The 16,474-nt window shown below is 40.3% G+C and overlaps 1 protein-coding gene and 1 long non-coding RNA gene across 4 annotated transcripts; one reads left to right on the top strand and one right to left on the bottom strand.

The window, feature by feature from the left end:
- Positions 1 to 1,119: 1,119 nt before the first annotated feature.
- Positions 1,120 to 5,733, top strand: LOC148725137 (uncharacterized). 2 transcript variants are annotated; one of them, XR_015990726.1, is made up of 3 exons: positions 1,135 to 1,566; positions 2,009 to 2,390; positions 5,509 to 5,733. It is a non-coding gene; the product is annotated as an uncharacterized LOC148725137 (long non-coding RNA). The 2 variants fall into 2 exon arrangements; XR_015990725.1 differs by having other exon boundaries at positions 1,120 to 2,390.
- Positions 5,734 to 7,006: 1,273 nt separating this feature from the next.
- LOC111335738 (uncharacterized) lies at positions 7,007 to 14,165 on the bottom strand. 2 transcript variants are annotated; one of them, XR_002695375.2, is made up of 6 exons: positions 14,027 to 14,165; positions 13,432 to 13,572; positions 9,231 to 11,381; positions 8,559 to 8,730; positions 7,837 to 7,983; positions 7,007 to 7,216 (listed from the first exon to the last, which is right to left on the bottom strand). XR_002695375.2 is itself a non-coding variant. In XM_088730571.1 (4 exons), the coding sequence occupies exons 2-4, from the start codon at positions 8,686 to 8,688 to the stop codon at positions 7,209 to 7,211; spliced, it is 285 nt and encodes a 94-aa protein (XP_088586697.1). In that variant the 5' UTR covers positions 8,689 to 8,730; positions 9,231 to 9,375; the 3' UTR covers positions 7,007 to 7,208. The 2 variants fall into 2 exon arrangements, 1 of the variants encoding a protein (XP_088586697.1); XM_088730571.1 differs by lacking the exons at positions 13,432 to 13,572; positions 14,027 to 14,165 and having other exon boundaries at positions 9,231 to 9,375.
- Between the last annotated feature and the right edge of the window lie 2,309 nt (positions 14,166 to 16,474).

Genomic DNA, 16,474 nt, shown 5'->3' with positions numbered 1-16,474 from the left:
CCGCTAATGTAATCTATTGCGTAACTTGCACTTATTGCAAAAAGATATACATCGGCGAAACAGGCAGAAGACTAGGTGACCGATTCCGAGAACACCTTCGAGACGTGGAAAGGAATGACAAGGACACATCGAAACCAGTCGCTAGACATTTTAATTTACCCAATCATTCTAAGCAACATATGGCAATCTGCGGTCTTTCCTTGCTCTTAGGTGGCACAGAAAGCCGTAAAAATCTTGAACAAAAGCTTATCTTTCAAACCGGCAGTCTAAATCCCACAGGGATCAATGAACGCTTTTCATTCCACTAATTTATTCATGTTTTTCTCGTTGCCATGCACCCACCAATAACGTAGCTCCATTTTCTGCCTTTAAAAACACACACAACCCACAATTCCTCTATTCGCTCCGACGAAGGGCTAACGCTCGAAACGTCAGCTTTTGTAATCATTACGGTGGCCAATTTACCATTTCAACTTTGTTGATATATCCAAATTATTTCGTTACTCCCACCGACGCAGCCCCAAACAGTTTCTTTCGAAACTATCAGCCTTTACACATTCATTATACGTAAGCGTGCTCAAAATTCCGATAGTGCACGCTGATAGCGTCAGCAAATCCGACCTCGCCAGAAAATTTTTTTCGCGCTAGCGGCCATTGTTAGCGCGGGGAAAATAATATATTTCGCGACAATAATGGATACAAACAGAAACTCGGCCTACTAGTCCGAAAACTAAGACAATGTTTCGACCTTTTCCCTTGGGCTAGAGTTCTTAAATGAGGCAGAAAAAGAGAAAAACAAAGGAAAAGTAGACTCGGCATCAGCGCCGTCACGATATACTTCAACTGATATTGTTGTCCGTTTTTCGCGTCAGATTTGATGTACAATTCCACCGGCTATGTTCTAAAACAATTGGTTCATGCTTTTAGCTGTGCATTATCGAGTTATGGAGCACGCGGGAAGTTTGAAGAGCACGAAAGAAGCGTAAGAGTTATCCGAGGCGATAGCCGAGGGCAACTCTAGCTATCGCCTCGGGTAACTGTTACGCTTCTTTCGTGCTCTCCAAACTTCCCGCGTGCTCCATAACTCGATAGTGCACGCTGAAGCATGAACCAATTGTTAATTCGCTCTAAACTGAAACCACAACAGCGTATTCAAAGCAAAAAAATGCATAAATTAGCATCAAAATAACATCATCCCATAAGGCATAGCGCCGAGTCCATCTCATCGCCATTTTATTTCGCTCTAAAGGAAGGTGGATGAGGCTTCATGTGGTCAAGAGGATCGTTATTCAGGAGCCGTCATCCCGTCTCAGGAGGGTCAAACGAGTAGCGGGGAAGGTAATGTCCATCCCGTTGCACTAGAGCAGCAGATTTTTAACCGAGGCGCTCACTTTGCTTCGGCGAGCCTTTCACGAGGATCGTGTGATTGGCGCTGACAGCGCAGCCAAATCTAACAGTAATTCTGCCGGAGCGTCCAAGGCTCAGACGGCACATGACACATTTTCCCCGGCGACCAAAAGGCCACGTGGGGCTGAAAATCCTTCAGACGAGATTCTTATCCTTGAGGTTGGTATTTCTGACTCGTCACAGCACACTTCTCATCCTTCAGGTGATGATAAAGACGAGGATGAATTTTGCCACAGTGCGCGTTGGCAAGCGAGTGAAGAATTATCCTCATTTTTAGGAAAATAACATAAGCCTTTATCTGCCTTTGAGCGAAAGGCAATTACCAGAAAATACTCTCGCCCGGATGTTGATTCGATATACACTCCTGCCTTGCATAATTATCTCCTAAGTCTTGTCCCGGGTATCAAGACCGCAGACAAGGTTTTTGCGAGACCGTGTGTTGGGCCCGATTTCTATGTTATTTGAACTTATCTACGGCTTTCTTGCTGAAGCCAAACCAGGCGAAAATGTGACTTTCAGTTTTGAGCAGTTGAAATATCTCGGTGCAATTTCCTCTAATGCTATTCGCCTATTGGGTAATGCCTCTGCGCTTCTATCCAAGGAGAGGCGCAAGACTGTGCTGAACAAGATCAATTCCAAGGGCACTCTGTCCTCTCTTGCCTCTGAGGAGTTCCCCCAGGCTGGAAAAAATGTATTTGAGTGGTTTTGAGACAAGAATTAAAACCAGATCAGAAACAGCAAAAACTTTGCTTCAAGCTGCTTCAGTGGGTAACGCCTCCCGATCTACTCAGTTTTTTCGACGCCGCATCACCCCTTCCAGAAGACGAGGGAACCGCTGGGGTGGTGTGAGTCGTGGGTTCCAGTACACAAACACCTTCAATCAGTTCAGGGGTTCCTTCAGGAGTCGGGGAAGGTCCCCCCGGGGATCTCTGCACCAAGTCCCCCCAGCCAGCCAGTAGAAAGGCCTCCCCACTTATTACCAGGTATGAGTCTCAATTTATATCCGTTAGAAGTAACCCACCTTCCTCTTGCAGGGCGTCTAAAACATTGCATACCAAATTGGGGTCTTGTAAGGGGAGACCCTTGGGTTTTAGAAACCGTTCAGGACTATCACCTAGATTTCGTGGCTGCCCCTCAACAGTCCTCTCTTCCTCTACCTGTGCTTCAGTCAAAGGAGAATTCGGATCTTATCGATCGGGAAATTCAGCATATGCTAGAGAAAGTAGCTATTCATGTGGTTTCCCCAGGGGACACACAACAAGGTTTTGTGAGCACCATCTTTCTAGTCCCAAAAAAGTAGGTGGTCAGAGGTTTGTAGTGAACCTCCGGGCGCTAAACCAGTTTCTGTCTTACGAACATTTCAAAATGGAGGGCATTCATATGTGAAGGGACCTACTAAGGAAAGGGGACTTCATGGTCAAGATAGACCTAAAGGATGCCTATTTCACAGTGCCCATATGGAAGAACCACCAAAAATATCTGAGGTTCATTTGGAAAGAAATAATGTACGAGTTTTCTTGCCTTCCCTTCGGCATGTCAAGCGCTCCCAGGGTTTTCACGAAGCTCTTGAAACCAGTCGTAGGCCATCTGAGACAACTGGGTATCAGACTCATCATTTATTTAGACGATATCCTGATTATGGTTGCATCCTTTGCCCTCGCCCTTCAACACGCCTCCACTGCCCTAGATCTTCTAGAAGGGCTAGGCTTCATGGTAAACTATCAAAAGTTGATACTAGTCCCTGCGACACAAATGGAATTTCTAGGTTTTGTAGTAGACTCCCTCGCACTGACCCTTGCGCTTCTCCGGGACAAAATCAGGAAAGTAAGGAAAGAATGTTAGCATTTGATAGATTCTCCTCTTGTCTCAGTGCAACAACTAGCCAAGTTGTTGGGCCACCTTACCTCTACCATTCAAGCTGTCTTTCCCGGGCCCCTACACTTCCGTCACTTAATAACCAAAAAAAAACCAGGGCTTACCAGCAGTCTCTGACTTACGAGTCTTTAACTCACCTTTCCCCACAAGCCAAAGAGGAGTTAGTTTGGTGGAGGGACAACCTGGAAGCTTGGAATGAGAAACCCCTTGTTTCGGGGGGCGCCAGATCTAATAATCGAGACATGCCTCGCTAGGGGGTTGGGGAGCGTTTTGCAACGGGGTGTCCACAGGGGGTCATTGGTCCCAGGGAGAGTCTCTTTTGCACATAAATTACCTCGAACTCCTAGCTGGGGCGTTTGCCGTCAAGACCTTTGTGAGAGGCAAAATCCAAATGAGAGTTTGCCTTTAATGGACAACATAACTGCAGTCCATTACATGAACAAGATGGGAGGCACCAAATCCCCTGTCCTGGCCAATATGGCTCTTGATCTTTGGGAGTGGTGCTTACATCACAACATCCTTCTCGAAGCGCGGTACTTACCGGGAGTTCTAAATATCCGAGCAGACAGGGAATCCAGAGTATTGTTAGACAAAAACGACTGGAAGCTGGACCCCCCTGATCTTTGCAGAGTTCAACCACGCCTGGGGCCCCTTGAAAATTGACTTGTTCGTAACCCGTCTCTCCACTCAGCTCCCACGTTTCTTCAGTTGGAGACCAGACCCCCTTTCCGAGGCAGTAGATGCTTTCTCCCAAGACTGGGGCATTGTGAGGGGATACGCCTTCCCTCATTTTGCTCTAGTTGGTCGCTGCCTGAGAAAGCTGCTAGACGAGAGTGTGCCACACCTTGTCCTGGTCGCATCGGTTCGGCAGCCCCAACCATGGTATCCTCTGCTTCTCGAATTGTGTGTAGCATCCCCCCATTCTCTTCCCCCGTTACCAAGGCCTGTCGACACAGCAAGGCGAGGCTCACCGCTTGGTGAACCTCCCGTTAGCAGGCTGGTTACTATCCGCCAGTCATACCCGCAGGCGGACATTTCACAGCCAACTCAGTCCTTACTTCTCGCAGCCTGGAGGGGTGGAACCAAAGCCTACGAGTCTGCTTGGGGGAAAAAGGCATCGCTGGTATAGAGAGCGGCAACTTAATTCGTTTCAGGCTTCTGTAGAATCCATCCTAGAGTTTCTTACTTCGCAGTTTAATCTTGGCAAAGCTTATAGGACTCTAAATGTTTACCGGTCTCGCTTCCTAGTACTCACCCCAAAATTGACTCAGTGTGGGTTGGGGAACACCCCAAAGTGGTGCAACTGTTCAAAGGGGCTTTCAATCTAAGGCCTCCTTTACCTCGTTATTCTAGTACCTGGGATGTCAACCTTGTGGTTTCGTTTATTGACCGGTTGGGTGCTAACGAGTCTCTTTCCCTTAAAGATTTATCCCAGAAGCTAGGTTTTCTTTTGGCCCTCACTGCTATGGAAAGGGTGCCGGAAATAGTTTCCCATGACCTTAGGTACAGACGTTACATACCCGAGGGAGTGTCCTTTCAGCTTCCGGACTTGACCAAGAAAACTAGCGTAGGGCAGAGCCTGAAGACATCTTTTCATGCCGGTTTCCAGGATAATTCTAACTTGTGCGTCGTGAAGTGTCTTAAGGAATATGAGACCCGCACTTTAGGATTTCGTCTTTCGGACCTATCACAGCCCAACAAATTTTTGCTGTCGTACATTCGTTCACATAAGCCAATTTCTAGTGCTTCCCTTAGTAGGTGGTTAAAGGATTTGATTTCTCGGGCAGGTATTGAGTATATTTAAAGCTCATACAGTTAGAGGAGCTTCTTCGTCGGCCACCTTTGAAATGGGGGTGTCATTACGAGATATTTTGGATCTTGCTGATCGGTCAACTGACTCTACCTTTCGACGTTTTTAATATAAGCCTACACACAATATTAACGTTGCAACGACACTACTTAGGGGGCACAACTCACCAAACTCCTGAACATGACCTGCTTCAAAGTCACATTGTTATCATGAGGAGGCGACTGTTCTGATGTATAATCACAGATTATGCCAGGGCTGCTTGCAGCCTGCAGTATAAGATGGATTATGCGAGGATAAAGGAGACGAGTATAACAATGTCCCTCCTGCTCCTCCCTTCGCCTCTGGTGTGGATATAGGGTCATGTTCTTGTTGGGTATAGTTAAGTGTTAACCTATTGTTCCCTTTTTTCTTTTCAGCTGTTTTTGTTGCAGGAGTTTCCTGGTTCGTTGCGTTGTTCAAGTTTGAAAGCCTTTTTCCGCCACCGGCTCTTCTGGTTGTCGCTCAATAAAATGGCGATGGGACTCGGGGCTATGCCTTATGGGATGGTGTTATTTTTATGCTGATGTATGCATTTTTTCTTTGAATACGCTGTAGTGGTTTCAGTTTAGAGCGAAATCAGTAAAGTTGGTAACACATTGTTATACTCGTCTCCTTTATCTTCGTATAATCCATCTTATACTACAGGCTGCGAGCAACCCTGGCATAATCTGTGATTACTGAACCAATATCTATAGCATCTGTTCGTTGATTTGTTCCGCCTTGCATTCACTTCTTAAATGGCTTATATTGGATGACCACAACGAAATGAAGATGAACGTAAAACGCTGATTTTTGACCCTGATTAGGAAAGCGATTTTACTGATCGGTTTGGAAAAACTGCTGAGTCAGTGCTAGCTAGTATTTATAGTAAACTATATTCACTGAGCTTGAGACGAATAATCGTATTATTTTAATATCTCAGGTGCTTTCGAATTTTGATATAAATTCATTTTTGTTACGATTGTTTTGATTTCTCGTATCGCATAAGCAGTTAGTTTCCACAAAAATCTGACAGGTCTATTAAATTCAATAAGAAGAAACAATATCTTTCTTTTGAAAAATGTTACCACAAACTAAGTAGCATCTCTTTTGCTGTTCAGAATTGTATTTTCTCCTATCGCGCTTTTCACTGCACGTGCATTCGAATTGATAATAGATGTCCTTGCATGCAATCTCCTTATTTCTGATCAATCACTAATGTGTTTGCTATTAAGAATGAGATTAGTGAAGTAGCCTATCAGTGAGCCTGCCGGCGAGAAAGTCAGTCAGTCAGTCAGTCAGTCAGTCAGTCAGTCAGTCATTCGGTCAGCCAGCCAGTGAGTGTGTCAGTTAGTCAGTCAGCCTGTCAATAAGTCAGTCAGTCAGTTGTTCAGTCGTAAGTCAATTGGTCATTCGTCAGTGAGTCAGTCAGCCATTCGTTAGTCAGTCAGTCGTCAGTGAGTCAGTCGTCAGTGAGTCAGTGAGTCTGTCAGTCAATCAGTCAGTCGATCAGTCAGTGAGTCAGTCAGTCTGTCAGTCAATCAGTCAGTCGATCAGTCAGTCAGTCGTCAGTCAGTCAGTCGTCAGTCAGTCAGTGAGTCAGTCAATCAGTCGTCAGTCAGTCAATCAGTCAGTGAGTCAGTCAGTCAGTCAGTCAGTCAGTCAGTGAGTCAGTCAGTCGGTCGGTCAGCAGGCAGTTAGTCAGTCGGTCCCTTACGGCCAGTCAGCCAGCCAATTAGCCAGATGTTTGATAGTCCGCCCGTTTGTCCTTCAATCGCTCGTTCGTTCGTTCGGTCAGTCGGTCATTCGGTAAGTAGGTCAATCGGCCTAAGAGTCAACTAGGCAGTGGGTCCTCAAGTCCTTGTTTTTCAGCATTCATCAAGCATCAATCATCGATTGGTCGGTAAATAAAGCAACCCTTTAATCGCTGTTAATTCCCAGCTCCATGATCGAAACGTGACAGGCAAAAGTTTGACAACAGTGTACATAATAATTTAAAGACAACATATTTTTTTCGCGCAATTCTTTTTGTTTGGATTATTCCGTCCCTACAAGCTCACTCCAAGTCTCTTTCTCTATAATAGTGCATGCCTTCTCGTTAGCCACCTGTAAAAATAACAAACAGCGAAGCCGGATTAATGAATTAGTAGCCTTTTAGCAGAATTCATCAATACTCTGTCATATGCTCCTTACTTGATTTCACAGCTGTTTTTTTTTCTTAAGCTGTTATGTTATTTCATATCGAAAGTCGCCAACCAAATGATCTCTGTAGATTGTTCACATTCTAAATTAAAGAAAGGAGCTGTTAACAACTGCGCTCATGAGAGATGTGTTTTACCTCAGTGAGCAGTCAGTATCATTGTACGTAGTGTTTTCCTCTTGTCTCAGTTGTAGTTTAAGCTAAATGGTGTTTGAAGAGATCACCGTCATTTTTGTTTTCATTGTTTTTGTGATGAAGATGACGATGGGTTTTTTATGTTACTTTAAGTTGTTGGTAGCGTTACTGATGGGTTGCCCGACTTTTTAGCTGTTGTTATTGCTAATCGTTGCAATTTAATTGCTTTTGTTGAGGTTGATGATGAAGATGACGAGAGTTTTCTTTTTATGTTACTTTAAGTTGGTGGTAGCGTTACTGATGGATTGTTCGACTTTTTAACTGTTTTTCTTTAGGTCCCAAATAAGAGTGACGGAAGGTGAAGACATAATTGAAAAGAAGGATTTCTTACACTGTCTACAGCTTGCTTGGCAGTTCTTCTTCATTTTCTTGGTTTTGCAGCTGTGGAAGAACATTTCCTGTTTCTTACACCACCTGTGACTTTTACGGTTTGCGCACCGCGCACGCTTTTCAATATCGTCGAAAACTGGTAACATATCTGAGAGATGAAAGTTTCAAAACTGGTCAGTTACTTCGGCCCGAGCCTTTTTAGATGAAAAACATCAACACGATATTCTCTCGCCCTTTTCATTGCTTTACAAAACCTTTTTTATGGAAAGTTTTCCATTATCGTTGAGCGTGTTTGGCAAAGAAGGAGAGAAACGAATTCCTCTCCAAATGTACATGTGCAAAAGACTTTGCACGTCATTGAGGAGAAAAGTGAATGACAACAAGTTGAATTCGAATGACATTTAATTAAATTTCCTGATTTTAGATTGCTTATTTTGAGGAAACGGTTGAAGCATTTTCGATCAATTATTCGAGAAATATCCTGATTGAAGTTGTCGTATTGATGAATGACAACTCATTCATTTAGTACATATTTATCTGTTGCTGATTTTTTATTCATGCAAATATCTATCAAGCGGTGTCTACGCCTTCACCCATTACTGAACCCATGAATTAAAAGGCGATTTTATCTTTTTCCGACATTACTTGTAATTCATTCTGACAATGCTTCTAAACATAAAATAAAGGATTAAATAAAACATCTATCAAAAGGATTAAGCTCACCTTCGAAAAGAATTTTAGTAATGAGACCTCTCCCCTTCTGAGTAGTTTCACTATCATCAAATTCTGCACTAGCAATTCCAATAAACATGAGCAGGAAGAGAAGGAGACAACATATTCCTGTGTGAGGCATGATCGCTGTCAATGTTTGCTGTCAGGGAGGGCGAATTTCCACCTGTTTAGGGAACATACAGTCATATTTGCATCTTTTTTTCCACCCTACTCTGCTCTATTTAACTTAGTTTTATGGGAATTTTAAGTATATAACTGGCAGAAAATCTAGTTCTTTTTCATGTATCAGAGTTAATACAATCACAAAAATGTATGCGATTATTCATGGTTTTTGGAGTTTCCCACATTCCACCGATGAAACAATTTGCAGGTCGAGAAGCATTTATCGGAAAGTGTTCACAAACCCTGGGAATGGCGTTGCAACTACTTCAGTTAATTGGAAATTTAATAGTCCCAATGAACTCCCTTAGAAGAAGTTAGTGATTAGTGAGTCTTGTATGACTTGTTCAGTTGGTTCAGTAAGTTTGACTAGGAAGTGTGTTCTGAGTTCGAAACAAGAGCAATGTGGGTATGATTTAAAATTAAAATGGTCAAAGAACCCTACTGGAGTGATTGTCATGTTAATTCTATGTTAGGGGCTGAAATAACACCGCACATACTTACTTTTAAATCCTCCTGGCCGTGACTTTGGATGGAAATGGAAGACACGATCGCTCACTCTATTTATGTAAATAAACGGCCACACATCTCCTGACCATTGTGCCGTCCAATCCAAATCAAATTACCCACAATCAGAGAAAAAAAGCGATATGAGGTTATGAAATCTTACCAGAAGCAGTAGAAGAAGAACAAACATGACGTTGACATCCAAACAAAGCCGCCTTTCCGAAAGATAACTTGCCAACTTGCTTAGAGGTAAATTAAAATTTGTTATGAAATATTTAGTAAGTTTTGATTACAATGTTGTTATTTGATTTAAAAATGATAATATGAGCAACATGAAGATTTTTTCCAAAGCTCATATTGAAATAAGATAAATATAAAAAATAGAATAGACAGGTCTCATAAAATGTCAACTTCATCAAGCCTCTAATGGTAAGTAACATAACCGGTTGAGTAATCACCATATGGTGTTCACGCCCACCTTAATTCTTACCAGCCCCGTTAATATTAATGTTGTGGCTGTCATTTTATTTGAGTGAGCCGATAGGATTCGATTGCGCTAGATTATAAATTGAAATTTAAAATCGGCTGGTAACTTAGGAACATGAGTTGTTTAATGTTTAAAGAAAAACAATTCTTTCACGAACCCTGGCTTCAAGTTTCTCTATGATCAATTTTCTAGATTACTTTTCTATATAATAACGAAGCTTAGTTCAGAAAAGGCAAGACTGATTTGCTGAAATGGAAGCTGGTAGAGGGGAATGTAGTGGCATAGTCCTTAGTGCTAACTGTAGCTCATATTCTCAGAACAGGCGCACCTCGCTTAAAACTTAGCGCGGTTAGATTATAAAGATAGTCCTGAGCTTATGTACTCCTTACAATTAAATATCATTTAAAAATTGACACGGTCTCAGAAAAAACTTGTTTTGGAAAATTCTAAAAGCAGATAAGAGAATTACGTGGTTTAGAAACTCAGCAAACCCACATTCGTGGGCCTGTGTTTTTGGCTTTTGAAACAGCAATATCATTGATGACATCTGGTATGTTGCTTATTTATTCATCAAATTCTTTTTTCCAGAAAACCTCCTTCCCCGGGTCCGCACAAGATGAAAAATTTCAATAAATTTACTTTGCACCATTTACGTTTGATTCACCCTGGATCAGTTGATAGTCTCATTTCGAATGGTGCTTTTCGTAAAATAGCGTTGAAAATTAAGGAAATCAGTTTGACCCCAAAAGACAATGATCTTCTCCTGAGGCTTCATTTTATATGTTATTTATAGTTTTTATACACCTCCTTATTAAGTTGGTCAAAGCGTGATGGGAGGAGCGGGATTCAAACATTTTTTCATCTTCTAACCATTTTGACAAGTGAAAATATTTACAGAGGCCTCACTGTGGATCCGTGTAAGCGTTAGTCTATAACAGTCCTAACAGCTATTTGTCTTTTCGTGCTCTCCTTGCAAAAATCAAGGCTACGAGTTTTCTCTGAAATTTTTTGCGAGTTATATGCACCTTTAAAAAGTCTCTTGACCAGTATTTGAGATGATCATGATAGATCTAGTTACCAATGTGAGGTTTCACAACACATTAATTACAATAAAAAGTACGTGTGTCAACTGAAATGTTTTAGGCCGCTTAGCTTTTTCTTTTACCTGATTAGGAATGTGCCACTCGTGACGGTGTTGAGTTCATGGATTCATGATATAACAGCTCTGCTCACTGAATATGACAACTTCAAATTGATCCCTTCCTTTTACAATAAGATTTATTTGAAGCTAGTGAAAGTGGTTGTTGTTAATAAACATCATTTTATTTTGGTTCCATTACAAGCACTCATGAAAAATATCTCTTTGACGATGACAGCCTTGATTATCGTTCTATCATGCTGACGAGTCCTCTTGGCCTCACGTTCGAGAGAAAAACATCATGTTTAATTTTGTTTACGAGGTAAATAAGACCACTTTACTTGGTACGTTTTAAAAAGAACATCTATGAAATGAGTTCCATATATTTAGCATAATCCAGTACAGAGGTTTTGGCATCTTGTGTTAAATTCTTCCGTTCCTTTGAAACATGCTTCATTATAGAGGAACTCGAACAAGCAAAAAGACATGTCGATTGGGTCAGGACACTCCGTCATCTCAGGTTCTGTAGAGAAAGAAAATTTAATGGCTTTAATAGTTCCAAGAACATCAATGGAAATGAAATAAAGTAACAAAGGAGGTCATACCTGACAAGGAAAACTGATTATAGAATGTTATTTAAAGATCAACAGGTTCTCCGAAAGACGGCGGAAAGTTGCTTAAATTTTGTCAGACTGAAGTTCTGAGAGCACTAAAAGCTTGTTTCTTTAAAACCCCTTCTATTATGGCTACTAGAACCGATGAATGAAAACAATGATAATTCTTAAATGCACCAATCACAATCACATTGACGTAAGTTTTGCACATTGATTTGCCTAAGCCCTTTCTACTCACCAAAACAGTCTGCATAAGAATATTCTTTGGATAGAATTAAAATCTCGTTCTTCCAGGTAATCAAAACATCAACGTCAATTTGTCCAAGCTATTTGGTAGAATTTCGCTCTTAGTTCATTTATTAGTTAGTGCCTACGCCAGACAGTACACTTAAACGGCTCAAACTAAACCCGTTCAATTTTTCTAAGTAGTATTGATCCGATATCAAAGAATAAACGTAGAAAAATCGTGAAACCGTTTTTAGACACCTCATCAAAGTCGTAGGGTCTGGTATTGAAGTTTACTTATTTATCTGGCGATAGATCACTGACACATGGTTTCATAAGGGAAAAATTTCCTCCTTAGGCTGGAGATCGAGCAAGAATAATACCCCATTACTTTTTCCTTTGAAGGCTGCTAAAGAACATATGTCATACATAATTTATGATACTTAATACGCGCTTATAATTATGATGAAATGCCACTTCTTTCTTCCCTTTCCCCTCGACGAAATAAGCTGAGTGGGATGGTGCATTCAAAATCTAAGTCACGAAATGACATAAACGCATACTTCAAATTTTGCAATTTGAATCTGAACACGAGAAAATAATGCTACCATTTTCTCTTTGTCTGAAAAAGTGAGAGTTTACGCATAAAGGGTATGAGGTTTCTTCGCGAAGCTCGTGGTCTTAACGATGTCAAAATATAAAACATTTTGATTGCAGTGTTTACAAGGATTTCTATTCCTGAGAAAAGCCGTTACTGCACCCGTGTGAAATTACGATAATTTTTTTTCGTGTGTCCTAGATATCGGTAAGTACTTGGTGTGATCCTTAATGTATGTTAATGTGTGCAAATGACCATGTATTCCCACATGTTCTTATGTATTGATGCATGTATGAAGGATTTCACCAAGTACCTACCTAGATATCGCCAATTAGCCGCTGACACGTCCTCGCCTTTCGTGCTACTCTGTCAGGTTGATGAATGAGACGGAAAGCATTCACTATTATCAGTCCAAGGTTATGGTGTTTATATGATAAAAAAAATGATGCACAGTTTCTTGCGGGTAGGTACCAAACAACCGTCGTGTTCATCTCGATATCTGACTTCCGAGATATCAAGTTGAGCTCTCGAGCTCCAAGAGAAATTCTATATCTACGTAAGCCATGTATTATTCTCTATTTAAGATTGAAGTAAAGTTTTCTGCAGATATTCTTTGTTTCTCAATTTTAAATAATATTCCCGATTTATAGGCCGCTGTTTTCTTAATTGATTTAGGAAAGTTGACTCTTCGAAAGTTCATAACTACAGGTGGGAGTGTATTATGATAAGACGCGCACGCTTTTATTCCCGAATAAAGTTTGGAAACATATATTATTGAAAACTGAGTGTAACATTTCTTGAGTGACGTATTCAACCCCTTTTTTGTCCGGGTTGATGTGGAAAAGTGGATTCAGTTTGCATTGAATTCGCAAAACTTGCTTTGCTGCTTTTTTTTCTTCTTTTTTTTTTTTGTGTGTAAACGTTGGCCGGCTTGCTTTTAATGCCTTTAAACGACCATACATTGGTCAAAACACAATGGTTTTTTTTGTTAATTTCTCATTATATATCACACGGGCCAATACTTTTAGACTATGAATTATGTTTCAGCTTTAATGTCTTGCGATATATTTAAATTTTTGAGTGTTGAATGTAAATTATCTTTTTGCGATTTTAAAAAAAGTTTTAAAACGACGTACCTTCCAATAATAGCCTGGCGCCTGACACGTCTTGCGTCAATCTCGGATGAGCGAAAGTACCAAACAACAGAGAAGCAAACATGTTGACAACAATAGCGTGCTGCATCATGGTCAGGCGATTTTTTTACTTAGTTTGGTCAGCTGTTGAGGGAAAGGACAAATTAAAACTGTAACACGAACAGAAGGCATCGAAAGCTATTCCACAATATCTGTTAAAAAAAAATCAATTTCAGCATTGTTAATTTTGATGTAGGTGATGTTATAAATCTTCTTTTCCTAATTTCCTAGACGGTTTCCCACTTAACGTTTTTCTTTGCTATCTGTTTCAGAAAGGCACAAGTTACTAAACCACCCAAATGCTTTTCTTATCTCGTGGCCATAGATGCGATAAGATTGCTTCCCGCGTTAGTTGGGAACTACTTTATCATTTGTTTGTGCTTAAACACAAAGCTTCAAGGACGAACCTTACTTTCCGTGAAGGAAAGTGAAGATCTTGATATAATTTGACGAGAATGAAAGCGAAAAAATTTGAGGAAATGAGTGGTGTATAGTGTGTAAAGTGAAAATAAAGCCATACGTAAGAGATTTTACTTACCTAGCTCTCACGCTTCCAACAGCTGAACACGGTGTGCGGGGCGAATATCAACAAATCGTTTTTCTGGTGCTGTGGACTTGATAACTGGCTTGACTTTACAGCTGCCCTGCTGATTATTTCGGTTTGCATCGAACTATAATTACTTTCATTTTTCACACGTGTCAGCTAAATTAATCATCCTGCCGGCATGTTAACACATGCTGTACTATCAATAAAAGCGGAGTTCCTCAAAATAATATCCTCTATGATAAATGCAAATGACTGTCTAGTTGCGCTGTTCAAGTGCAATTTTTTTTTTCTGAAGGTCTTACGTATGTGTACAACTCTCACCGACTTGCCAAACTGTGTAAAAGCTCGCCATTTTCTTTACAATAAGAACCCATCGCTTTTGGTTAAACAGACCCTGAAGAACTCAGCGGGCTCTAGGCTTCATAGCGATAGCTGGATAACCACTTTTTAGGTGTTTCGATCAGTAAATAAAAACCTTTTGTTCCCTGAGAACTTTTCTAATGGAAATGCAAATATCGCGTATGTTTTTTTAAAAAAAGTGCTCTTTTGTTTCAATTGTCCTAATTTCCAAGACATTTAATCTTTACTTACTGCAATGGGTTGTTTTTTTTGGTATAGTAAAGGAACTTAAAGGTTTTTTCAAGACGCGAAGCTATACTCGGACTGAGTACACCATGATCTTTATGGTAAACACACTCGAACATTGAGTGCGATTATTTTTAATAACTTATCCTAATTAGCAGCCCTAACCAAAAGTGAACTTGTGTATTAGCTTAAAAGCGTCATTCTTGCATCTATAAATATTAGCAAAAGACTGCTTTAAACAGCCGATTTTCCTAAGGAAAAGCTACCCATTTTACCTATCTTCTCTTGGCTTATACCACTTTGTACCACGACGTTTTTTTAACCCTCGGGCGCTAAATTTCAAACATGTATGGCTAAAGCTGAATTTAGCTCCTTGAAAAACTACCCATGCCCATATCATTTGAGAAAAATGAAGCACACCTGGGATATTGTTGGTATATTGTTTGCCACGCTCCAAGTTCAACCACTGTCCATTGTGTACTAAATTGAAAACAAATTGAAGCAGATCAATAAGTCAGAGTTTCTTTTATCGTGTTTCCCAGACTCCCACAGATAACTATACCACAAAATTACATGTATACCGCATTATAAACTATCCCTGATCAAGTACAATGAGTACTTTTTAGTACGTGACAGAATTGTAAAGTCTTTGGGTTTCTGACGTCAGGCTTTGCCTTACTGAAGCATGTTGTATTGTTTTGTTAACATAATACCAAGTTTATGATTACTATGGTGAATTTGCAGCGCTCTCATTCGTCACGTTTATACAATGAATACAAGAACTGCTTCCTTGAAAAAGGCTTCTACCAATAAGTTTCTCATTCCTTGTAGGTTTTTTTCAAGAAATAAAACCGAGCTTACAACACATATCATTGCTTCCCATGTAAGCATTTTTTTGACAAATTTATTGCTCCTAGTTCATGTTTGGTAATACACTTTGTAGACTCATTTCATTTTATAATATCTTAGGTTATGAAACAAGACTTTAGTCATGGACATTCTCTTGAATTGGTTCAAAGATTATGACACTATTGTAATTAATGCAATGTTGGACGGTAGACATGGTGGACTCTATGCAATATCCGTGAAAAAAAAAAAAAAAATAAATGAAGAACTGAGAAAATTGTTTAGGGCACTGAGTTATCTTCAGAACATATAGAAGCCCAATTTGTACCCCTGTTCGCGTAACAAGAATGGCTGATTGGAGGCTTTGTTATTCATAAACCTATTCTTTTTAAAAAATACTTTTCTTTAATCCCCCTTAATGGGTTTACATCGATTTACCTCAAGTTAAATATTGCAGGAGCATCCACGCTCATGAAGCAATCATTATTCTGAGAGGTGTTTGTGTAAAACATGTTCAATCATATTAATCACTAATAATTAAGAAAAGATATCCAACGCTTCGTCCTGTTCAATATGGTGCCAAGTACACAGCACTGAGCTAGTTCGTGGACAATTTTAGTCTAAGGAGATATGATTAACATTTTTTGAGTGTTTTGCACAAATCTTATTAGAACTGGCTCCTCTAGCCACGAAATTCGTAGTTGATTGCAGAAACTACGCAACTACGATTATTTTCCAAAGAGAAACGATTTGAAGCTATTTGAAGTGCCATCGAATCATGTGAATTCACGTCGCCTAGGTCAGAATGTCAAAGATCTGTATCCTCTACGACGAACACTTTGAAAGTGACACTGTTTAAAGTGTATTCTTGTACTGTTGATCGTTCTTGTTCGTGTAGTATCTGTAGCAGCACCTTCGTTGTTTCGGACAAACGGTTTTTCCGAGATAAGTCATGTGAATATCGGTTCCTTGATGACCTTAATGTCATTTTAGAAGCTGTTTTAAATT

This window comes from Stylophora pistillata, chromosome 8 (genome assembly GCF_964205215.1).
Source record: "Stylophora pistillata chromosome 8, jaStyPist1.2, whole genome shotgun sequence".
Taxonomy (NCBI): domain Eukaryota; kingdom Metazoa; phylum Cnidaria; class Anthozoa; order Scleractinia; family Pocilloporidae; genus Stylophora; species Stylophora pistillata.
This window is presented reverse-complemented; position numbering and strand designations above follow the sequence as displayed.